The sequence below is a fragment of the Salvelinus fontinalis genome, chromosome 29, assembly GCF_029448725.1.
Source record: "Salvelinus fontinalis isolate EN_2023a chromosome 29, ASM2944872v1, whole genome shotgun sequence".
Classification (NCBI taxonomy): Eukaryota; Metazoa; Chordata; class Actinopteri; order Salmoniformes; family Salmonidae; genus Salvelinus; species Salvelinus fontinalis.
In genome coordinates this window covers 11,974,142-12,000,574 of record NC_074693.1, presented here as the reverse complement: position 1 = coordinate 12,000,574, position 26,433 = coordinate 11,974,142, and the positions used below count along the sequence as shown (strand labels likewise).

Here is a 26,433-nt window from a genome sequence, read left to right as displayed (position 1 = left end):
TGTCAATCTCTAATTTTTCGGTTGTAAGTGTTGCATATGACCATCGGTGTGTCCTGAAAGAAAAGCATCTCTGGCGCAATAATATTTCCGGTGAAAAGTGTATTTTGAAGAGCACGAGACGGAACGGAGTGCGTTGTTTCATGTCTCTTTGAACTTGTCCTCGCATTTGACCATGCACCAATCGCAACCTATCCATTTTAGGCCTATATGCACAAGTCCAGACGAAGAATACATTGAAAAAGGATTGGCCCAAACGTAATAGGCCTACTGCCGTCTAAAGAACCTCTATATGTTTTATGTTTTCGTCAAAAAGTAATCTACGCTAATTGTTAATAACCCTATTATAGCCTATGTATAATTTAGGATAAGCCTAATAATGAAGGCTATCCGCAAACTGAATAAACATCAGTAAAACACAGGCAACAGACCATTGGGGTTTCTTATAGATAATATATTTTAAAAAATAACACAAGATAAAGATGTATAAACCGTAACCACGGCTCTGTATATAGGCTATGCTAGGCCTTCTGTACTTTATTTAAAATATATATTTAATTAATTTAACAAATATACGCTGATGCCTTGACGTGTAGCTAAGAATATTCAACTGCAGCTCACAAAAAAAAGATTAACAGCTGTTCTACAAAGGTGTAGACCAAATAACCAATAACAAATCGTTGTGTATCAAATTAACTTTTCAAGTTCTGTGTCATTTAACCGATATGTGTATGTAGTTTGAAGTGATGACATGTCGACAATTATAGGATGTTGAAAATAGGTTCGAAAATTAACGCTTAGACATACTCGCACATAATAAATATCGGTAGATGTTTTTATTTTCCAAAGTCATCTGACCACACACAGAAAGTACAAAAACGTTCACTCTCGGGAGAAATAGGTCAAACGAAAGATTCCTACTTACAATGCATCATTTCTAATCTATTTAAAACAAATGCAAATGTATATTCCACTACGAAGTGCTACGTAACATGATATCTCAGGAATGGTAACGGTTGCTGAAATAAATGTAGTATTGAGGTACATTTGTTTTTCTTGTCATTCTTGTGGACAAGTTGTAATGTGCCTGCACTGTACATTCTACATGGTCTCAATATAATTTATCAAATATTTGTCAAAGGCAAAAGCAAACGTGGAATGAATTTAAAGTAAGTAACAAACTAGACAAAAATAGCCTTTTTTAAATCCAGAGGAAACAAAACAAGGACAAAATATGCATAGAATACCTTTTTTTAAATTTGTATAAATACTTACACTTTAAATTGTCCAAACTATTCCAATGTGAGAATCCAAAACATATTTCAGGGTAACATGGCATCAGTATGATGTATTGTCTGTAGTGGTGGTTACCTACTTTTCAGTGGGACTGGTCTAAAGACTATAATTAAGACAAACAAAATCCTAAACTGAAACAGCAGGTTCCTCTATAGCTATCATACCAATGGCTTATTTTTTACCACAAATATATTGTGCATATTTAGCATTGTACAAATACACATCAACAAACTGAAAATGCTAAAACAATAATGATGTTTTGTTAAATGTGAGTAAGGACAATCTCAAGTTCAGGTAGACAATAGAGTAACAAACTGTACTGAACAATTCCTCCAAGTCAAACAGTCTCTCTTCAGTAGTTTGTGCTACTACGGCAAGCAACATAGACCAAATGCAGATATCCACCACGTTTACAGCAGCCGGAGCTGTGTAATAACATGATAAACTTGGGTTAAAAACCCTTCAGCTACAAAATGTCAGATCTGTCTCTTTAACGATCAAACAAGAGTTCTTTTGTCCAACATGAATAAGTCATTCTGATCGTTTTCATTAAAGTTGTTCATCTGTTTGATCAACAACAGGTGGTGTCAAAGGTCAAATTAAATCAAATCAGGTGTTCAGAGGAGCACACAGACTGCCCATATTCAGACACAAGTCAGTCAGCAGTCGGTCAGTGTGCGTTCATGTTGAATGATTTATGACGGTTCAATCAAGGTGACAACGACGTACGTCAGTCCTCTGAGATGACATCGATGTCCTCGTGGCTACTGCCCTGGTGCGTAGCCACCCTCCAGCGGCTGACGTGCTGGCTTCCTTTCCTCTTCTGCTGCGACTCAGGTGACTCTTCCTCCAGCTTCTGTCTCTTGTGCTTCGTCCTCCTGTTCTGGAACCAAACCTTTACCTGGGAGAGAAAGGAGAGACATCAAGTTTAGTACTGAAAGAAACAATGGTAGAATAAAGAAGTGTGCTTGCTGTAAAAACTACTACAACTCGTTCTTCCACTTCCATGAAATACTTTGAGACAGCTGAAGCAAGCACACACATTTTCTTTAGTAAATTTACCTTTTCTAGTTATAGAATAATAACGCAAAGTGTCTGCATGTATCTGCCCTATGATTTTTAAGCGAAGCTTTTTTTCAAAGTGTCATAGCAACAAAGATTTTGCCAAGACAATATTTCACAGGGTGTAAAACTGTTACTGCTTCCATTTTCTTTCTATAACACTGCCAAACATCGCCTGCCTAAGGCTTCACATACTGTCGTTCTTTACAGCTTTTTGCCGTGCAAAGAGCATCATATTTTGATATTAATTTCCAGGCATTGTTTGGTTGTCATTTTTATGTCCTATTTACAACATAGATTCAATAATTGGCCTAATTCTATTGAAATTAAAAGTTCAGCACATCGCAATACTGTATTCCCAATGCATGATATAGTGCATGAGATGATTGCGAAAAGCCTGAATTGCTGTTAGTTAGCAGCGTGTTTCTGATGTGATTAGAGAAATTAGGTCATAAATAATAATTGTGAAATTAACTACATGAGTTATTGGCATCACCTTGCCCATCCCCATAGCTACTGTAGGACAAACATCGTGTGGTGGAGAAAGCTGGTTTTGCTATACGTTGGTTGAGAGGGTGTTGTGGAGTTCTGACTACGAGTCCACTCATATCCGTTTCAGCGCTCTGGAATGCAGCCATGCCTTAAAGGCTGTGCATGGTAAATCCAACTTCTGCCGTGTCCGTACAGCATTTACTGTGAAACGGCCTCTGAAGTCAGAGCCTCTGAAGTCAGGGCAGAGCTGTTGTGAAGGATGTTGTCAAGGAAATTAGTTTGTGTTTATACAGGACCTGCCGCCCTCACATACCGTCAAGCAATCATTTTAATGCGAAGCTATGCAGAGCCCTTCGCGTTGTTAAAACATTTGGGAGGCGCACAGCGACAGTACGGAGCTCGATCTGGCCTCCGCAAGCCTCGTGGCTCCGTAATTGCGTCACACCCTCCATACAGAGCCTTCAACCACATTTTCTGATCGAGCATAAATTGTCTTTCAATCCCTAGGGGTTTAGAGCGCATTAGAAAACATGTTAGGGGTGCGTTCAAGATCGCTGTGCCCCCTCACACTCACCTGTGTCTCGGTGAGGCAGAGGCCGCTGGCGAGCTGCTTCCGCTCTGCTCCCACCACATAGTGGTTCTTCTCAAAGGCCCTCTCCAGCCTGAGGAGCTGTGAGGGGGAGAAGGCTGTCCGGATGCGCTTCGGCTTGCGGGAAAAAGGCCCATGAAGGAGCATGTTCTCTGGGCTGCTGTCCTCACCTGGAGAGAGGAGAGGAGGGAGAGGAAGTGGAGGGTTAGACTTAGGGTTGACAGACAGGAATGACACCGTAGCAGCTCTTGTTGTATGTGTAAAGAGATAAACTAGAGTATACTAACTGTTGTACACTAACTGTTGTACAACTCAGCAAACTGATACTAATGGTTTGTACTAAGTGTTTTTTGTTCGTAGGCTATGGTGTTGTTTTGTGATTAATAGCTGGTCCAATTACACTTCAAAAAGAGGGCAAAGCACTGACTAAGGAGGACTTCAGTGTTGATACGTAGTGCATGCTGCTAAGGAGGGCATCAGTGTCGAAACACATTGCATGCTGCTCTCTAGGTCAGTATCAGTCATATCAATGTGCCCCGATGGGCTTCTTCACTTGACTCATCATTCATGACACTTTCGCATAACGTGAGTAATTGATTCATGTAAAAGTTACTAATGTTAGGTTGTGATATCATCCTCCATTTCACAATGCCACCACGCCTCATTCCACATGCTTGTTCTAGTATGTAGACAGATTTATCGTTAAGGAGATGATGTACTGTATGCATTACACATCACGTTTGAACGTCATCACAGCTAGGAAACGGTAGTGTTGAATGACATCACAGTTAGGAAACGGTAGTGTTGAATGACATCACATTTAGGAAATGGCAGCGTTGAATGACATCACAGTTAGGAAATAGCAGCGTTGAATGACATCACAGTTAGGAAATGGCAGCGTTGAATGACATCACATTTAGGAAATGGCAGCGTTGAATGACATCACAGTTAGGAAACGGTAGTGTGAATGACATCACAGTTAGGAAACGGTAGTGTTGAATGACATCACAGTTAGGAAACGGTAGTGTTGAATGACATCACAGTTAGGAAACGGTAGTGTTGAATGACATCACAGTTAGGAAACAGTAGTGTTGAATGACATCACATTTAGGAAATGGCAGCGTTGAATGACATCACAGTTAGGAAATAGCAGCGTTGAATGACATCACAGTTAGGAAACAGTAGTGTTGAATGACATCACATTTAGGAAATGGCAGCTTTGAATGACATCACAGTTAGGAAACGGTAGTGTTGAATGACATCACAGTTAGGGAACGGTAGTGTTGAATGACAGCACAGTTAGGAAATAGCAGCGTTGAATGACATCACAGTTAGAAAATAGCAGCGTTGAATGACATCACAGTTAGGAAATAGCAGCTTTGAATGACATCACAGTTAGGAAACGGTAGTGTTGAATGAAATCACCGTTATTAAACGGTAGTGTTGAATGTCATCACAGTTAGGAAATAGCAGTGTTCAATGACATCACAGTTAGGAAATAGCAGCGTTGAATGACATCACAGTTAGGAAATAGCAGCGTTGAATGACATCACAGTTAGGAAATAGCAACGTTGAATGACATCACAGTTAGGAAATAGCAGCGTTGAATGACATCACAGTTAGGAAATAGCAACGTTGAATGACATCACAGTTAGGAAATAGCAGTGTTGAATGACATCACAGTTAGGAAATAGCAACGTTGAATGACATCACAGTTAGGAAATAGCAGCGTTGAATGACATCACAGTTAGGAAATAGCAACGTTGAATGACATCACAGTTAGGAAACGGTAGTGTTGAATGTCATCATAGTTAGGAAATAGCAGCGTTGAATGACATCACAGTTAGGAAATAGCAGCATTGAATGACATCACAGTTATTAAACGGTAGTGTTGAATGACATCACAGTTAGAAAATAGCAGCGTTGAATGACATCACAGTTAGGAAATAGCAGCGTTGAATGACATCACAGTTAGGAAATAGCAGCGTTGAATGACATCACAGTTATTAAATGGCAGTGTTGAATGACATCACAGTTAGGAAACGGTAGTGTTGAATGACATCACAGTTAGGAAATAGCAGCATTGAATGACATCACAGTTATTAAACGGTAGTGTTGAATGTCATCACAGTTAGGAAATAGCAGCGGTTGAATGACATCACAGTTAGGAAATAGCAGCGTTGAATGACATCACAGTTATTAAACGGTAGTGTTGAATGTCATCACAGTTAGAAAATAGCAGCGGTTGAATGACATCACAGTTAGGAAATAGCAGCGTTGAATGACATCACAGTTAGGAAATAGCACCGTTGCAAAATGTACATAGTGACATGTTGGTTCAGCCACCATGGACGACATCCTTCTCCAGAACAATCTGAACTGGTGACAGATAAAGGGACTGGCCTCCCGGGTGGCGCAGTGGTCTAGGTCACTGCATCGCAGTGCTAGCTGCGCCACCAGAGTCTCTGGGTTCGCGTCGTCCGGGTTAGGGAGGGTTTGGCCGGTAGGGATATCATTGTCTCAGTATGTAAAATGTAATGTAATGTAAAATGTATGCACTCTACTGTAAGTCGCTCTGGATAAGAGCATCTGCTAAATGACTAAAATGTAAATGTAAAAATGACTGGGACTTTCAACAACGAGCCTATTGGTTACACGCACGCACGCACGCACCAACACACACCACACAGAGAGAAACATTTAAAAGAAGAAACACCTCCCTGATTTATCATGGTCATGACCAATATTCCCTCTAATAGCTACTGGCAGAATAAATATGAGCCTACCGAGAGAAGCACGAGACTGAACTTCACTCAACTTTCTAGAGTTTTCCCCCTTAGTTAACACTATCAACGTTTCCCTTTACTGTGGTAATTGTGATCATAATCAATGCAATATAAGCCCCTTTCAATGCAACATACTGAAACAAAACTAACTATGCAAGAGACTTTGTTGTAGGCAGAACGCATCGGAGTAGGATTTTATTGCAGTGAAACGCATGACTCAGCTCGTACTCTACACAGATAGCTGCGGTATAACCAATCAGAGCTATAGTAGGCCTATATGCAAAATGACCATTGCCATATATAGATCTGTGCCATTTACTTTGAACTGGACTGTGTTAACAGCATGAGCGGTTATGAGTAGATGTGCTTGTTTTGAGATCAAAGGGAGAGCTGCATGTAGCCATGTGTGCACATTCTGTTCATATCCTTTGCTGGTTAGTGTGTTAATAGCCCAGTTACAGATCATTTGTAGTCAGCAATGGGGGAGGGATTGCTTCCTACAAAACGTGTACATTTCTAGACGTCTTTGAAAAGCCAGTCAGGTAAAGAGCTTTTTGTCTTAAAGGGGCAGTGTTGTATTTTGAGACAGGCTTGAATAAGCTAAGTAGCGAATAGGCAGAGGGAAGCACAATTTGTCTGATTATCCCTAATAATGGTATGGGAATAATGATGCAATTTATTTTGTAAAGTGGTTTCTTCCATCAAACAACATAACACCATTTACAGTCACCTCCTTGTCTGAAGGACAAGTGGATAAACAGGTTCATGTCAAGCCCTGCATGTTTTTTTTCAAAAGTCTCATGGAATGTAGGCCTACACTGAACACCACACATTGTCTGTTACTGTAGTCTGAATGATAGAACAGCTAATTCCATGTTAAAACGTTATGGGGTGCATTTTCTCCATTGTTTTTGATGGTAGGCCACTCTGATAGGCCAACATTATGATTAAATAGCCACAGTAGACTACCTGACCACTGTTAACACTAACTTAAAGAGGGTACAGCCTCAGTGTTCACAGTAAACGTGCGCTGAAAGTTGAAAATAATTTTCACAACATTCAAGTTTCCGCTCAGCAGACCTGAAATTTGCTCAGTGACGGGAATTTTGGGTTGTTGAGAGAACATTGGTCACGGCCCATCGAGAACACACAGAGGGCCCATATAAGCATATGTTTATTGTGAGAGAAACGTATCTTTGCTATTCAGATCAAAGTGTTTCAAAATAAGATACTTTAATTAGGACATTGCTTCGTAGTGCAAAACGTAACAAAGACATGAATCACATGTATGCGTTTTAATAGTACTGTAATTTAAAGTGATTTATTCCATAAAGCTTTGTGAACACTTCTCTTAGGCTAGACTCAATTAAAACCTCCAGAACTAGATTGTCTAGTTTCAATACTGATTCCCATTATTTCATTCATGAGTTATGGATGGCAGGTTCATTCAGAACTAGAGGGGTATTCTACCACTGTGGACGACAGGTTCATTCAGAACTAGAGGGGTATTCTACCACTGTGGACGACAGGCTCATTCAGAACTAGAGGGGTATTCTACCACTGTGGACGACAGGTTCATTCAGAACTAGAGGGGTATTCTACCACTGTGGATGACAGGTTCATTCAGAACTAGAGGGGTATTCTACCACTGTGGACGGCAGGTTCATTCAGAACTAGAGGGGTATTCTACCACTGTGGACGACAGGTTCATTCAGACCTAGAGGGGTATTCTACCACTGTGGACGACAGGTTCATTCAGAACTAGAGGGGTATTCTACCACTGTGGACGACAGGTTCATTCAGAACTAGAGGGGTATTCTACCACTGTGGACGACAGGTTCATTCAGAACTAGAGGGGTATTCTACCACTGTGGACGACAGGTTCATTCAGAACTAGAGGGGTATTCTACCACTGTGGACGACAGGTTCATTCAGAACTAGAGGGGTATTCTACCACTGTGGACGACAGGTTCCTTCAGACCTAGAGGGGTATTCTACCACTGTGGACGGTTCATTCAGAACTAGAGGGGTATTCTATCACTGTGGACGGCAGGTTCCTTCAGAACTAGAGGGGTATTCTACCACTGTGGACGGCAGGTTCCTTCAGAACTAGAGGGGTATTCTACCACTGTGGGAGACAGGTTCATTCAGAACTAGAGGGGTATTCTACCACTGTGGACGACAGGTTCATTCAGAACTAGAGGGGTATTCTACCACTGTGGACGACAGGTTCATTCAGAACTAGAGGGGTATTCTACCACTGTGGACGACAGGTTCATTCAGAACTAGAGGGGTATTCTACCACTGTGGACGACAGGTTCATTCAGAACTAGAGGGGTATTCTATCACTGTGGATGGCAGGTTCATTCAGAACTAGAGGGGTATTCTACCACTGTGGACGACAGGTTCATTCAGAACTAGAGGGGTATTCTACCACTGTGGACGACAGGTTCATTCAGAACTAGAGGGGTATTCTACCACTGTGGATGACAGGTTCATTCAGAACTAGAGGGGTATTCTACCACTGTGGACGACAGGTTCATTCAGAACTAGAGGGGTATTCTACCACTGTGGACGACAGGTTCATTCAGAACTAGAGGGGTATTCTACCACTGTGGACGACAGGTTCATTCAGAACTAGAGGGGTATTCTACCACTGTGGACGGTTCATTCAGAACTAGAGGGGTATTCTATCACTGTGGACGGCAGGTTCCTTCAGAACTAGAGGGGTATTCTACCACTGTGGACGGCAGGTTCCTTCAGAACTAGAGGGGTATTCTACCACTGTGGACGACAGGTTCATTCAGAACTAGAGGGGTATTCTACCACTGTGGACGACAGGTTCATTCAGAACTAGAGGGGTATTCTACCACTGTGGACGACAGGTTCATTCAGAACTAGAGGGGTATTCTACCACTGTGGACGACAGGTTCATTCAGAACTAGAGGGGTATTCTACCACTGTGGACGACAGGTTCATTCAGAACTAGAGGGGTATTCTACCACTGTAGAGCAGTTCAGGGACTCCACCTCTCTATATTGTGACATTAACCTCATTTGTATACATGTAGGGCCTTTAGTTTATTCAACGCTGAGCATGAAACCTAAGTGTTCAGTAACGCCTCATATGACATCACACGTAAATATCTCGGGCTGGGAAAATGCAAAAAACAATTGTTGTGAAGATGAAGTGTTGTGCAATTAAGCAAATTGAATCGTATGAACATACCCGACTTCATTCAACACAGGGCAATAGTAAAATGTCCTTGTCTTTCAGTTTCATTGTGTACATGACTTTCTTCTCGCCACAGGCCCAACATCTGCCCTCCCAGGATTAGGGTTCGTTTATTAAAATGACACATAAAAAAACTAAATATTTTACATAAGCAAATCCATCAATAAATTATTTGACCGCCACATGAAAAGGTTGTGCCTGGCTTGAAAAGAACCTTGCAGCACAAATATAACCTCAAACACGTGTACGCAAAAGTCGGTTACAGCTCGGCAGTTGAGAGACAGTGTGTGCACCGAAAGCTGTGAGCAATGAGGAGTCTGTCAAACCAAATGAATGAAATCAGCGACAGCAGGGCATCAGTGTCCAGCCACATTCATTCACATGCAAAACATGGACCGAAGAAGGAGCATCTACGAAAGGAGATGGATACACGGAAGCCATCAAACTGACCATGACCTTGGACTAGCAAATACTGATGCTATGGTACACAAGCTTTGAAAGCGACCAAAAGGTGTACTGAATATAGGATTACATGTACTATGGAAATACCTTGTTGTGATATTGCTATGATGAAACATTATGTCTACAAAAAAAAAAATATGATTATGTCACGCTAATATAAACCTAGTTAGAAACTGCCCTGATACTCTCTACTACAGACAGTTAAATGAGTTAAATGAAAGCACTGTCCGTGGAAAAAAAACATGTATTTCTTCCCTAGCATAACATATGTGCTTATCGTCAACTCTTCATATCTTCTCTAGCAGGTCTGATATGACCTGCTGCATTACTCACAGACAACGGTTCTGAGTTACACATGAAGAGGTTTTGAAGAGTTTGATAGAGTCCGACATCCAGTTAATCTAATAGCAGTCTTTCTTATTATTTTATTTAAACTAGTCAAGTCAGTTAAGAACAAATTCTTATTTAAAATGATGGCCAACCAACCCCCGTCCCCGCAGGAGGCTGGGATTGGGATTAAAAATACAAAAATAAAATAAAAATATAGGACTAAAAAAACACACATCACGACAAGAGAGACAACACTACATAAAGAGAGACAACACAACACTACATAAAGAGAGACCTAAAACAACAACATAGCAAGCCAGCAACACATTATTTGCAGGTAGCACCTGGTAATAGCACCTGGTAATAGCAAATGGTAATAGCACATGGTAATAGTAGCTAATAGTAGGTTTCCTCGGCTTGTATGGGTATTGGTGGCTTATTACAAGACAACAACAAAAAAGCGACTACACCTTCTACTCAAAACAATGCTATAACAATGTTTTCCCCCCCATGAACAGATTAATATATATACACTGAGTTGACAAATCATTAAGAACACCATCCTATTGAGTTGCACCCCTCCCCTTATGTCCAGAGAACTAGCCTCAATTCCTCAGGGCATAGACTCTACAAGGTGTAGAAAGCGTTCCACAGGGATGCCGGCCCATATTCATTTAAATGCTTCCCACAGTTGTGTTAATTAAGTTGGCTGGATGTCCTTTGGGTGGTGAACCATTCTTGATACACACAGGAAACTGTTGAGCGTGAAAAACCCAGCAGTGTTGCAGTTCTTGATACAAACCGGTGCGCTTGGCAACTACTACCATACCCTGTTCAAAGGTACTTCAATCTTTTGTCTTGCCCATTCACCTTCTGAATGGCACACCTACACAATCCATGTCTCAGTTGTCTAAACAAGCTTGAAAAATCATTTTTTACCCTGTTTTACCCCTTCATCTAAACGGATTGAAGTGGATTTAACGAGTGACATCAATAAGGGTTCACCTGGTCAGTCTGTCAGGGGTCTCCAGTAGCTCACCGCCCACCTATGAGTAGCTTGCCAAACAATTCTGAAAGTACATGTAATTTTCGTGTGTTCCACTGCAAACTGTCATTAGCAAATCTCACAAGCATCAGACAGTGCAAGCTCCCAGCTACTATCTAATTGACGTAACATTGACATTATCCCACCACTGGTTAGCCACTATTGGCTTAAAAAAGACAAACCTAACACCATATCTGCCAATTAATTTCCAGCAATATTGCCTCTGTCGGTCTGTGTGGTGTGCGCGTTTGTCTACCGTGTGTGGCCATTTAATGTGATAACCATCTAGTGGGATTACAGAAATAATTTCCCCAAAACGGTCTCAATTAAATGTTAACTGCAAAGTAGTCTTACCTGGCAGAAGTATATCACGAGTAAGTATATCATTTGTATCTATTATTTGTTATTTGTTAACTTTGGCATTAGAACCATCACTCGACCGGCAAATTATATCGCACATTCCTCACTCGCTAGATGCGCAATTAAAGAGCCAGACGCGCAATTAAAGGGGAATTACACTCATAAATCCTAATGTGTTCTTCAGGGCCTAAAAAAAATGTTCTTCTGATGTGATTTCACCATTGACATGTACTCAGAACATCCAATTTCGTTGTTTCTCTATGAAGAATTGTACTTTTGAGAGTGAAAAACAATAGTAATCAAAAACCAGTATAAATTTTACTGAGAAAACAGAATTTGGGAAAATATAAAGATTTTATAGGGCCCACCTTAGAGTTGTTTATTAACCCTTATTTTACCAGGTATATTGGCAAGAAAACATAGTGCACTATTTTATGTGGAACACTAAATACCTGGGGAAGAGCTGCAGAGGAGAAGAGAAGATTGTGCCTATTTAATGGCTAGGAAGAAAATGTGTAGCTCGCGACATGTTAGAAAAGGTTGGAGACCCCTGCTCTTTGAACGTTAGCTAGCAGGACGGAATTCAAGGGCAGATTAGCCACTTGTCGCCTGATGCTCACAAGGCACCCTGATCTCTTTCCATGCTGGTTCTGGCTGGTGGTTTAGCCACTCAGATAGACAGTCAGACTGGCATCATCTGTCATATGGCGTTTGTGGCGTAACCTCCACTCAAATCCCTCTGGAGAAGACTGAGACTGGGGGAAGAACTCACCAGGCTGAACACTAATGCTCAGTAAGAGTGCTGATCTAGGATCAGTTTATCCTTATAGATCATAATAAATATAACAATATGTACTGGGCGACATGATCCTAAATCAACACTCCGACTCTGAGACTCTTTGTGAATACTAACCCTAGACTGTAAGGGTGGCTCAGCCCCAGCAACAGAGGGAATACCCTCCAGAGGATGAGCCTTCAACACTTTGGCCTGTAGTCAGCGGGTGGGGGAACATGGGGGAACATGCCTCCAACATGACTACCAGGGAGCAGATGGCAGTGCCAGCCAGAGAGCTGTGTTCATCACCAGTAACACCAGTCCCCTGGCACCAACAAGACTGGTCTTGTCAGCAGTAAGCTACACACTGGGTAGTGGTGGGGGCCAATCTCTCATTCTAACCCTAGATGGATGAATATGGAGGCAGTCGGATGGATGATGATAAATAAGAGGGAAGGGTGGTGGTAAATAAGGGGGAGGATGGTGGTAAATAAGGGGGAGGATAGTGGTAAATAAGGGGGAGGGATGGTGGTAAATAAGGGGGAAGGATGGTGGTAAATAAGGGGGAGGATGGTGGTAAATAAGGGGGAGGATGGTGGTAAATAAGGGGGAGGGATGGTGGTAAATAAGGGGGAGGATAGTGGTAAATAAGGGGGAGGGATGGTGGTAAATAAGGGGGGAGGATGTTGGTAAATAAGGGGGAGGATGGTGGTAAATAAGGGGGAGGATAGTGGTAAATAAGGGGGAGGATGGTGGTAAATAAGGGGGAGGATAGTGGTAAATAAGGGGGAGGATGGTGGTAAATAAGGGGGAGGATGGTGGTAAATAAGGGGGAAGGATGGTGGTAAATAAGGGGGAAGGATGGTGGTAAATAAGGGGGAAGGATGGTGGTAAATAAGGGGGAGGATGGTGGTAAATAAGGGGGAGGATGGTGGTAAATAAGGGGGAGGATGGTGGTAAATAAGGGGGAGGATTGTGGTAAATAAGGGGGAGGATGGTGGTAAATAAGGGGGAGGATTGTGGTAAATAAGGGGGGAGGATGGTGGTAAATAAGGGGGAGGATGGTGGTAAATAAGGGGGAGGATGGTGGTAAATAAGGGGGAGGATGGTGGTAATGATGGTGGTAAATAAGGGGGAAGGATGGTGGTAAATAAGGGGGAGGATGGTGGTAAATAAGGGGGAGGGATGGTGGTAAATAAGGGGGAGGGATGGTGGTAAATAAGGGGGAGGATAGTGGTAAATAAGGGGGAGGGATGGTGGTAAATAAGGGGGAGGATGTTGGTAAATAAGGGGGAGGATGGTGGTAAATAAGGGGGAGGATAGTGGTAAATAAGGGGGAGGATGGTGGTAAATAAGGGGGAGGATAGTGGTAAATAAGGGGGAGGATGGTGGTAAATAAGGGGGAGGATGGTGGTAAATAAGGGGGAAGGATGGTGGTAAATAAGGGGGAAGGATGGTGGTAAATAAGGGGGAAGGATGGTGGTAAATAAGGGGGAGGATGGTGGTAAATAAGGGGGAGGATGGTGGTAAATAAGGGGGAGGATGGTGGTAAATAAGGGGGAGGATTGTGGTAAATAAGGGGGAGGATGGTGGTAAATAAGGGGGAGGATTGTGGTAAATAAGGGGGGAGGATGGTGGTAAATAAGGGGGAGGATGGTGGTAAATAAGGGGGAGGATGGTGGTAAATAAGGGGGAGGATGGTGGTAATGATGGTGGTAAATAAGGGGGAAGGATGGTGGTAAATAAGGGGGAGGATGGTGGTAAATAAGGGGGAGGATGGTGGTAAATAAGGGGGAGGATGGTGGTAAATAAGGGGGAGGATAGTGGTAAATAAGGGGGAGGATGGTGGTAAATAAGGGGGAGGATGGTGGTAAATAAGGGGGAGGATGGTGGTAAATAAGGGGGAGGATGGTGGTAAATAAGGGGGGAAGATGGTGGTAAATAAGGGGGAAGGATGGTGGTAAATAAGGGGGAGGATGGTGGTAAATAAGGGGGAGGATGGTGGTAAATAAGGGGGGAGGATGGTGGTAAATAAGGGGGAAGGATGGTGGTAAATAAGGGGGAAGGATTGTGGTAAATAAGGGGGAGGATGGTGGTAAATAAGGGGGAGGATGGTGGTAAATAAGGGGGAGGATGGTGGTAAATAAGGGGGAGGATGGTGGTAAATAAGGGGGGAAGATGGTGGTAAATAAGGGGGAAGGATGGTGGTAAATAAGGGGGAGGATGGTGGTAAATAAGGGGGAGGATGGTGGTAAATAAGGGGGAGGATGGTGGTAAATAAGGGGGGAGGATGGTGGTAAATAAGGGGGAGGATGGTGGTAAATAAGGGGGAAGGATGGTGGTAAATAAGGGGGAAGGATTGTGGTAAATAAGGGGGGAGGATGGTGGTAAATAAGGGGGAGGATGGTGGTAAATAAGGGGGGAGGATGGTGGTAAATAAGAGGGAGGGATGGTGGTAAATAAGGGGGGAGGATAGTGGTAAATAAGGGGGAAGGATGGTGGTAAATAAGGGGGAAGGATGGTGGTAAATAAGGGGGGAGGATGGTGGTAAATAAGGGGGGAGGATGGTGGTAAATAAGGGGGAGGATGGTGGTAAATAAGGGGGAAGGATGGTGGTAAATAAGGGGGGAGGATGGTGGTAAATAAGGGGGAAGGATGGTGGTAAATAAGGGGGAAGGATGGTGGTAAATAAGGGGGGAGGATGGTGGTAAATAAGGGGGGAGGATGGTGGTAAATAAGGGGGAGGATGGTGGTAAATAAGGGGGAGGATGGTGGTAAATAAGGGGGAGGATGGTGGTAAATAAGGGGGAGGATGGTGGTAAATAAGGGGGGAGGATGGTGGTAAATAAGGGGGAAGGATGGTGGTAAATAAGGGGGAAGGATTGTGGTAAATAAGGGGGGAGGATGGTGGTAAATAAGGGGGAGGATGGTGGTAAATAAGGGGGGAGGATGGTGGTAAATAAGAGGGAGGGATGGTGGTAAATAAGGGGGGAGGATGGTGGTAAATAAGGGGGAGGATGGTGGTAAATAAGGGGGAGGATGGTGGTAATGATGGTGGTAAATAAGGGGGAGGATGGTGGTAAATAAGGGGGAAGGATGGTGGTAAATAAGGGGGAGGATAGTGGTAAATAAGGGGGAGGATAGTGGTAAATAAGGGGGAGGATGGTGGTAAATAAGGGGGAGGATAGTGGTAAATAAGGGGGAAGGATGGTGGTAAATAAGGGGGAAGGATTGTGGTAAATAAGGGGGGAGGATGGTGGTAAATAAGGGGGAGGATGGTGGTAAATAAGGGGGGAGGATGGTGGTAAATAAGGGGGAGGATGGTGGTAAATAAGGGGGAGGATGGTGGTAAATAAGGGGGAGGATAGTGGTAAATAAGGGGGGAGGATGGTGGTAAATAAGGGGGAGGATGGTGGTAAATAAGGGGGAGGATGGTGGTAAATAAGGGGGAGGATGGTGGTAAATAAGGGGGAGGATGGTGGTAATGATGGTGGTAAATAAGGGGGAGGATAGTGGTAAATAAGGGGGAGGATGGTCTATTTCCATATAAAGTATACGTATAGAGAAATAATAGTTTTTTCTTTCTCTTGAATATGAAAAGGAAACCATCAATACAAAAATTATAATCTACTATATTAGGATTATGCAAATAATGATAACGTTTATCCTCCTCATGCAGTCCATCTTCATCTGACTATGGTTGATTGATTGATTGTTTGTTTTTCTGTCTGGTTATAAACAAAAAGGACTAAACGACAAGAAGAAGAGGAGCATTCTATGAACTATCCAATATGTCTGGAAAATAATGTTTACAATGCAGTTATCCTATAAATTAACTTCCAACACATATCTCCTGGCATTCAACACCCAAAATGTGTCAAAGCAAACCTCCAGACCATCAGACCATGAGATCAATTTGACTGTCTGCCTTCCTTCCTGGTGATAACAATCCCATACACACTGAAATGCACCCCAAAGGCTACACACTGAAATGTACCCCAAAGGCTACACACTGAAATGCACCCCAAAGGCCACACACTGAAATGTACCCCAAAGGCTACACACTGAAATGCACCCCAAAGGCAACACACTGAAATGTACCCCAATGGCTACACTGAAATGCCCTGAAATGCAGCCTTAAGGCTACACACTGAAATGTACCCCAAAGGCTACACACTGAAATGCACCCCAAAGGCTACACACTGAAATGCACCCCAAAGGCTACACACTGAAATGTACCCAAAAGGCTACACACTGAAATGCACCCCAAAGGCTACACATTGAAATGTACCCAAAAGGCTGCACACTGAAATGTACCCCAAAGGCTACACACTGAAATGTACCCCAAAAGCTACACACTGAAATGTACCCCAAAGGCTACACACTGAAATGTACCCCAGAGGATACACACTGAAATGTTCCCCAAAGGCTACACACTGAAATGTACCCCAAAGGCTACACACTGAAATGCACCCCAAAGGCTACACACTGAAATGTACCCCAAAGGCTACACACTGAGATGCACCCCAAAGGCTACACACTGAAATGCACCCCAAAGGCTACACACTGAAATGTACCCCAAAGGCTACACACTGAAATGTTCCCCAAAGGCTACACACTGAAATGTACCCCAAAGGCTACACACTGAAATGCACCCCAAAGGCTACACACTGAAATGTACCCCAAAGGCTACACACTGAAATGCACCCCAAAGGCTACACACTGAAATGTACCGCAAAGGCTACACACTGAAATGCACCCCAAAGGCTAGACACTGAAATGTACCCCAAAGGCTACACACTGAAATGTTCCCCAAAGGCTACACACTGAAATGTTCCCCAAAGGCTACACACTGAAATGTACCCCAAAGGCTACACACTGAAATGTACCTCAATGGCTACACACTAAAATGTACCCCGAAGGCTACACACTGAAATGTACCCCGAAGGCTACACACTGAAATGTACCCCGAAGGCTACACACTGAAATGTACCCCAAAGGCTACACACTGAAATGCACCCCAAAGGCTACACACTGAAATGTACCCCAAAGGCTACACACTGAAATGCACCCCAAAGGCTACACACTGAAATGCACCCCAAAGGCTACACACTGAAATGTACCCCAAAGGCTACACACTGAAATGCACCCCAAAGGCTACACACTGAAATGTACCCCAAAGGCTACACACTGAAATGTACCCTAAAGGCTACACACTGAAATGTTCGCCAATATAAATATGTGTAGGACCTAAGATCCTGTTTATATTGTACTGTTCTCAACCTCTCTCTCTCAACCTCTCTCAACCTCTCTCGCCCTCTCTCAACCTCTCTCTCCCTCTCTCAACCTCTCTCTCTCAACCTCTCTCAACCTCTCTCAACCTCTCTCTCTCTCAACCTCTCTCAACCTCTCTCTCTCAACCTCTCTCAACCTCTCTCAACCTCTCTCTCTCTCCCTCTCTCAACCTATTTCTCTCAACCTCTCTCTCTCAACCTCTCTCAACCTCTCTCAACCTCTCTCTCTCAACCTTTCTCAACCTCTCTCAACCTCTCTCAACCTCTCTCAACCTCTCTCTCTCAACCTCTCTCTCTCTCCCTCTCTCAACCTCTCTCTCTCAATCTCTCTCAACCTCTCTCAACCTCTCAACCTCTCTCTCTCAACCTCTCTCATCCTCTCTCATCCTCTCTCAACCTCTCTTTCTCAACCTCTCTCAACCTCTCTCTCTCAACCTCTCTCTCCCTCTCTCAACCTCTCTCTCTCATCCTCTCTCAACCTCTCTCTCTCTCCCTCTCTCAACCTCTCTCAACCTCTCTCTCTCAACTTCTCTCAACCTCTCTCTCTCAATCTCTCTATCTCTCAATTCAAAAACAATTCACTCTAAACATTACACTTATAAAAGTTCCAAAAGAATAAAGACATTTTAAATGTCATATTATGTACATATACAGTGTTGTAATGATGTCTCTCTCTCAACCTCTCTCAACCTTTCTCTCTCTGTCAACCTCTATCTCTCTCTCAACCTCTCTCTCCCTCTGTCAACCTCTATCTCTATCTCTCAACCTCTCAGGAAGTGGGGGAGTAAGAAAGAAAATCAATCTCCCATCCATCCATCCATCTCTAACAGTAAGTGACAGTCATGATGGCTAATCCTCTCCTCTCACTCCTCCGGTCTGTAGTTAGCCTTGTCTAAACACTAGTTTTCATGGTTATTGGACACCATCAGTGAGTGGATCTGCTGTGTCTGTAAACAACACTTTATCTGAGCCCCTGATCTGAGCAACAGTGACAACAACCTCTGACTCCCACTGATTACCTGACTGAGGTACACCCTGAAGGTTACCTGGTAAAGAGGTGGAGTGCTGATCTAGGATCAGATTCCCCCCCTTTGTCCTCATGATCTTATTCATTAATGATCTAAAAGGCTAAACAGATCCTAGATCAGCACTACCCCCCTGAGAACACTGTGAATACGGCCCTGGGCTGACTGGTCAGAGTGTAACATACCTGAGAGCACACCTGATGTGACTAACCACTGCTGTCCACTGAGTCAACGAGATGAGCGTTGAAAGTTATTGATCTGTCTGATTTAACTAATTGCTTTGTTTTTGAGGACCACCCAGCATCAGTTAGTAAGGATGTTCACCATTTCTTGCATATATGCACTGCAAATAGCTTGAATAAGAAGATTTAAGGTTTTGGTCACTGAATACTGAGATTTTCCATTATTCAATTTCTCTCATGGCTTTGTTTGGTTGCTAAAGCTGGTCCATTTTCAAATAGTTATTGTCTTATCAGAAATGGGCAGCCTTTAAATCTAAAGTAGAACACAAAGCAAATGAATTGAATGAAATAGTATTATTATTATTGTTATTATTTGCTTATTGTTTATTATTGCTGTTTTTATTTGTAATAATACTATAATATTATTATAAACTAATAATATTACAATATTGCCGTCTCTTGTTACTTTTCATTAAAATAACTTTCATATTAAATAATTATTAGTTAATTATATCTAAATATTTGAGAAACAAAAATCCTTATAATCAGTGGTGTAAAGTACTTAAGTAAAAGTACCATATAAGTATTTTTAGGGAGAGGTATCTGTACTTTACTATTTATATTTTTGACTACTTTTACTTTTACTTCACTACATCCGTAATGAAAATGATGTACATTTTACTCCATATATTTTCCCTGACAACCAGAAGTACTCGTTACATTTCGAATGTTTTGCAGGACAGGAAAACGGTCTAATTCACAGACGTATCAAGAGAACATCTCTGGTCATCCCTACTGTCTCTGATCTGGCGGACTCACTAAACACAGATGCTTCGTTTGTAAATGATGTCTGAGTGTTGGAGTGTGCCCCATGGCTATCCGTACATAAAAAAAAAAAACAAGAAAAATCGTGCCGTCTGGTTTGCATAATAGAAGGTATGTGAAATGATTTATAATTTTACTTTTGATACTTAAGCATATTTTAGCAATTACATTTACTTTTGATACCTCAAGCATATTTAATATATTTAAAACAAAATACTTTTAGACTTTTACTCAAGTCGTATTTTACTGGGTGACCTTTACTTGAGTCATTTTCTGTTAAGGTATCTTTACTTTTACTCAAGTATGACAATTGGTTACTTTTTCCACCGCTGCTTATAATTAACATTCTGAATAATGCAAAACCTAAAACGAATGGGTAGGCAAAAGGGGGGAAAAAATATTCATTATAGGCCTATTTGTTAAAGAAATATTGTTCTTATTTTATATTATTTTATTTGTATAATTGCATAGAGCTTACACATTTAAATCACAATTCAATTACCCTAGTATTATTATTCATCACATTAGACTATTGATCTCCTTTTTGGGAACAAACATTATAAGAAAGTGCAATGATTTTGATGTGCATTTTAAATGAATAAAAATAAACAATATAGTCTACTTGAATTAAAACATATATTAATGCTACAAAATTAAACTACTGAAATGTTATAGGTTTTAAAAAAGTTGTTTTAAGCTACGGGCGGGTGCAAATCCAGGGTGCGATGTTTTTACGTTTATTTAAATGCGTCCAATCTCTGACATGTACCAATAATGCATAGATCTAACTTAAAAAGCAAAATTACTTGAAATATAAATAGTAAAAATTATAGTTGGATGTTGAAACTTTTCCATCTCCAAACAGATTTCAGTAGTTTTAATAATTTGCTTTGGTCCTGTTTTTGTTGCTTTAACCTTTTAATAGATGATTTGTATCCTGAATGAAATACCATCCCTAACAACATGTTGCATGTTCAGGGATCAATAAGGACATTTCTTCCATCAGTCAACTAGACTGAGTTCTCATTTCTGATGCGTACATTCGTTGTAATTTAGCTCGTGCATAATATATCCCTATATGTTTCTTTAACAATCATGCAAGGATATGCCCAAACATATGATATTATTGAAAATAACGTTGTTAATATTCATTAAATTAAAGAACCTGTTCGCTTACCTTGAAACCTGTGACCGAGATATCTGTTTCGAAGAACCCACGGGTAGAAATTCAACGTGTCTCTCTGATGCGGGTTGAAGAAAGGCTGAGATGGAAGCTGGAGGGGATGCAGGGGCAGACCGGAGTTCCCTGTGTGTGTACCCGGGTCAGGGAACATCATGTCTGGACTGCCGTATAAAGTCCTGCCGGAGTTCTGGAAACAACTCCCAAAAGGCGCCTGGTGAATTGATTCCATGAACCTCAGCGCTGTGGGTCTGATCGGTTCGTCCCCGTTAGTCGAAGAGTTCACGTCTTTCCCAACAAGGGATTCGATGGTAAAACATTTCTTACTATTTTGGTACATGATCAAAAATAGGCTATAGTTTATATATTTCTAATAATATATTCAATAACACAGTTATAAAACAGGTGATGCAGAAGAAAACCTCACAACAGTAGAAGTAGAACAGTTCCCGGGAAATCCATAACTCGCAGTCCCTTGCGCGTGCAAATCGTGTTGCCTATATCCGTGGACCTCTGGAAGCGGGTTTCCCGTAGAGCAAGTTCACTTGTCTCCGAACCTTGTCTTCAGTAGGTTATCGACCGGATTTCTCTGCTTTAACAATCTGCCAAAAATCAAGTTTCGGTTCTAGATACCACTGCAGCGTCAGATTTATTAGTCTGTGATTATGTTTATGACCGTCTGGCTCTTGTCTCAGTCTCATCACTCCTGGAAATAAATGTTGGACTGTGCTGTACTAGGAGCCAGGATCAGTAGGCTAAGCCCTTGACAAAAAGCCTGTCACTCGTCAGACTCAATACCTGCCCTCAACTGTCGCTGACATAGGTGTGGTGGGCATGCGCAGATAGCACCGTGTAGCCTAGCATAACAGCCATTTTGTAAATCTAAGTGGAGTGGCTTCTGATTTATTGAAATTACTTGTGACTAATAGCCTATCGATATGCGTTTATTTCAATGTTGCAAAGTGATATTATATTAAATCAGAAGAAACATAATTTGAAGGATTTTCTTGTTAATGATTTAGTAATTCTAACTTACTTATAACAAGTTTATTATGCCCTATGTCTTCTCGTCATCCCCCAAATGGTCCCTAAAATCTAGGAAATTAGCCTCCTAATAGAAAACAATAGAAAAGGTTTTCACACAAAACTTATTCTGGTAATGTATCCTATAGCTGACAGTGGCACCTGTAGGTTGATTGATCAATTTAATTCTAGGTCAAAGTTCAGACTAGTCCAGACCTTTAAAGCCACTTCTAACAATTTAAACATGATAATTCTAGGGATTAACTACAAAATATCTCTGAGGTTTACTATGATTTGTTTTTATTTATCAAGGTATCCAAAACCACTGTGGACTGAAACTCTTTTAAAGTGTATTCGGGAAAGTATTCAGACCCCTTCCCTTTTTCCACATTGTGTTACGTTACAGCCTTATTCTAAAATGGATTTAAAAAAATCCTCATCAATCTACACACAATAGCCCATAATGACAAAGCAAAAACAAGTTTTTAGAAATACCTTATTTACATAAGTATTCATACCCTTTGCTATGAGACTCAAAAAGGAGCTCAGGTGCATCCTGTTTCCATTGATAATCCTTGAGATGGTTCTACAACTTGATTGGAGTCCATCTGTGGTAAATTCAATTGATTGGACATGATTTGGAAAGGCACACATCTGTCTGTATAAGGTCCCACGGTTGACAGTGCATGTCAGAGCAAAAAACCAAGCCACGAGGTCGAAGGAATTGTCCGTAGAGCTCCGAGACAGGATTGTATTGAGGCACAGATCTGGGGGAAGGGTACCAACACATTTCTGCAGCATTGAAGGTCCCCAAGAACACAGTGACCTCCATCATTCTTAAATGGAAGTTTGGAGCCACCAAGACACCTAGAGCTAGCCGCCCGGCCAAACTGAGCAATAGGGGGAGAAGGGCCTTGGTCAGGGAGGTGACCAAGAACCCGATGGTCACTCTTACAGAGCTCTAGAGTTCCTCTGTGGAGATGGACAACCATCTTTGCAGCACTCCACCAATCAGGCCTTTATGTTAGGGGCCAGAAGGAAGCCACTCCTCAGTAAAAGGCCCATGACAGCCCGCTTGGAGTTTTCCAAAAGGCACCTAAAGGACTCTCGAACCATGAGAAACAAGATTCTCTGGTCTGATGAAACCAAGATTGAACGTTTTGGCCTGAATGCCAAGTGTCACGTCTGGAGGAAACCTGGCATCATCCCTACTGTGTAGCATGGGGGTGGCAGCATCATGCTGTGGGGATTTTTTTCAGTGGCAGGGACTGGGAGACTAGTCAGGATCAAGGGAAAGATGAACGAAGCAAAGTACAGAGAGATCCTTGATGAAAACCTGCTCCAGAGTGCTCAGGACCTCAGACTGGGGCGAAGGTTCACCTTCCACAGGACAACAACTGTAAGCACACAGCCAAGACAACACAGGAGTGGCTTCGGGACAGGTTTCTGAATGTCCCTGAGTGGCCCAGCCAGAGCCCGGACCTGAACCCGATCGAACATCTCTGGAGAGACATGAAAATAGCTGTGCATCGATGCTCCCCATCCAACCTGACAGAGCTTGAGAGGATCTGCAGATAAGAATGGGAGAAACTCCCCAAATACAGGTGTGTTTTGCTTTGTCATTATCGGGTATTGTTTGTAGATTGATAGGGGGGAACAATTTAATACATTTTAGAATAAGGATGTAATGTAACAAAATGTGGAAAAAGTCAAGGGGTCTGAATATTTTGTGAATGCACTGTACATTGGTCTGCAAAATGACCGTTTTTTACAGAATAGACCTATAGGTCTCCTAAATTAAGTACTTAACAGAATAGGTCAACTATTTTTTTACTAAGGTCAAAGGTCTGGGAAATATTGCTTCTTTATGTTATGTCCAGGGTACCTTCCCTCCCTCTTTTGGTAGTTACCATCTTAGATGTTGTTGAGGGAGAAGAGGGTGGGGGTGGGGTACCAGTAGATCAGAGACTCAGCCAGTCCCAGGAACCCAGGACAGATGTCAGTCCTTTCAGGGGAGAAATAATCAGGGACGAACCACAAAAGCCCCCCTGCTTCCATCTTTCATGATCTGCTCCTGTGGAAGCTGATGTGAACCACCAAGGGCCAAAGAGCCCAGTGAGACCCAAAGGAGTTGTCTCCACCCCTCTTGTCCCCTATACCAATCCTATACCGCCCAGTCCTCCTGTATAGAATTAATAGGTTTAACTGGCAGATCTAGCCCCGGAGCCTTTGATTCAGGCGGCCATTAACAACTATTAATTTTGCCTCTGGCAATTAATGATAGATTTTGCTGGTCTGAAAAGAGGGATTAAGCAGTTGGAGTTTTTGTAGGCACGCAGGGGTGTAAAGCCGAGTTAAAATGTGACTATTGTCCCCTTGCATGGTCTGCCTTGAATCAGCTAACTGGAGTTAAGTCCCTTTTACAAGGAATGAGGTTACTCTATTCAGGAAGGAACAGCAATGGGATGCGTTATAGGAAATGCCTGCCATTTACGTTATTCTGTATAGTAAGCTGTAAAGAACAGAACTCTGTTGAATGGAACATTCATCGACACATCAGGTCATTACAGATTACATTTATAGTTTCAGTACATCGAATGAGGAATGGAAACAGTCCCCTTAAATATGCATCTTCGTTTATGATATTAATTCAGTATTTTATTCATAACTTTATTAATTCAAATACTTACAGTATAGCCTTGGGTTAAGTACAACGGTCAAAGGTAAAGTTGACAGACATAGTTTTGTCATGTCATCTGCTGGCTTAATCATTTATTTTAATTTACATTTAATTTGGTGGTAAATTAATGATGTCAAGTGAATGAATTGGTTAATCTGGGGGAGTTCTATTGATGTGGTCAATGCCCACCAGTGGATGTTGATGGCGCCCTCTAGTGGCTTTTAAAGATAATATTGATGTTACGTTCAAATGAGATCTGGGAAAGAATTGATGATATCTGTTATAATTTTAAAAAAAATACAAGGCCTTCTATTTTTCATAATTACCTATTTGCAAAAATGTGTTTTATTTCAATTCAACAATGTGATTTTTAAAATGTACCCCGAATTACTATAACTTTATTGTAGTTAATTATATAATATTTATTAATTTCACGTGTATTATTTTGTAATATCTACATAATGAAAACTTCCATCTACTACCTAATTGCAATTGAACCTTGAAGCATATTTAGGCTCAAATTGGGGAACGTTTTGCGCGCCTATAATTGCTGTCTCTCTCTCCGGGCGGTCTGATTTATTTACTCTCGCGCACAAACATTTCCTGTCTCTGTCAGCTCGAGTCCATAAAGGTCAATTAGGGAGAAGAATGTCAGTGTTGGGTCTGACTTTAAGCTTTTACCGCTACACACCTGGCTTCTAGGAACATAATACCTGGTTAAGTGAGGGCCAGTATGCCTGGAGCGACTTCTTTACTCATGGAAAACGAATTAACAGACTGTAGTGGCCCATAATGCATTAGTCGCTCAGTTTGGGGCTATACCTGCAGTCTTGTGTCCATCACACTATTGTAACCCGAGTATATTAGAATTAGTCAATTTAGATGATATATTTATGTATAACTATTTGCAGTTTGTTCATTAAATAATCCACATTTTCTGTTTTGGACACAGCATTTTCTATTTGAAAATGATTGTATAGAAGGCTAGGCCTATATCCTGGGTTCAGTATAGAAGGCTAGACCTATATCCTGGGTTCAGTATAGAAGGCTAGACCTATATCCTGGGGTCAGTATAGAAGGCTAGACCTATATCCTGGGTTCAGTATAGAAGGCTAGGCCTATATCCTGGGTTCAGTACAGAAGGCTAGGTCTATATCCTGGGTTCAGTATAGAAGGCTGGGCCTATATCCTGGGTTCAGTATAGAAGGCTGGGCCTATATCCTGGGTTCAGTATAGAAGGCTAGGCCTATATCCTGGGTTCAGTATAGAAGGCTAGGCCTATATCCTGGGTTCAGTATAGAAGGCTAGGCCTATACCCTGGGTTCAGTATAGAAGGCTAGGCCTATATCCTTGGTTTAGTACAGAAGGCCTATATCCTGGGTTCAGTACATGGATAAATGCACCACATAAACTGAAAAGAAACCCAATGAAAAGTCTGTGTGAAAAGGAAGGGGTGAAAAAAACAAAATTACATAAGAGATGTTGTGAAAGAGGAATATAAAATACATTACAAAAATGACATGGCTAAATCTGCAGTGAATCATAGCCTAGTTGATAGCTGATTGACGAGCTGAAGCACCCCATGCCAGGCCACACAGAGGTAAAATATAGACAATTCTCTCGTTTGACAGTAATTCAAGAATCATCGTGAATGTGTCTGATGGCCACAAGGCATTTAGTAATATAACTTTAAATCAGAAATACACCGATGACTCGTCATTGTCCACGGATATCCACTCATCTCCTTGCACCGTGCGCGTGGCTCTCCGGTAAACCGGCAATGTCCCCGTGGGCCT

At 41.9% G+C, this 26,433-nt stretch overlaps 1 protein-coding gene across 1 annotated transcript; it reads right to left on the bottom strand.

The window, feature by feature from the left end:
* Positions 1-820: 820 nt before the first annotated feature.
* LOC129827246 (homeobox protein EMX1-like) lies at positions 821-21,717 on the bottom strand. Its single transcript, XM_055887982.1, has 3 exons — positions 20,932-21,717; positions 3,422-3,606; positions 821-2,194 (listed from the first exon to the last, which is right to left on the bottom strand). The coding sequence occupies exons 1-3, from the start codon at positions 21,272-21,274 to the stop codon at positions 2,024-2,026; spliced, it is 699 nt and encodes a 232-aa protein (XP_055743957.1). The 5' UTR covers positions 21,275-21,717; the 3' UTR covers positions 821-2,023.
* Positions 21,718-26,433: the final 4,716 nt, after the last annotated feature.

Coding starts and splice junctions, on each gene's coding strand:
- LOC129827246 (XM_055887982.1), bottom strand. CDS start 21,274: ATGTACCAAAATAGTAAGAAATGTTTTACCATCGAATCCCTTGTTGGG. Junction 3,607..20,931: donor TCTCGGTCACAGGTTTCAAG/GTAAGCGAACAG, acceptor TCCTCTCTCCAG/GTGAGGACAGCAGCCCAGAG. Junction 2,195..3,421: donor TCTGCCTCACCGAGACACAG/GTGAGTGTGAGG, acceptor TTTCTCTCCCAG/GTAAAGGTTTGGTTCCAGAA.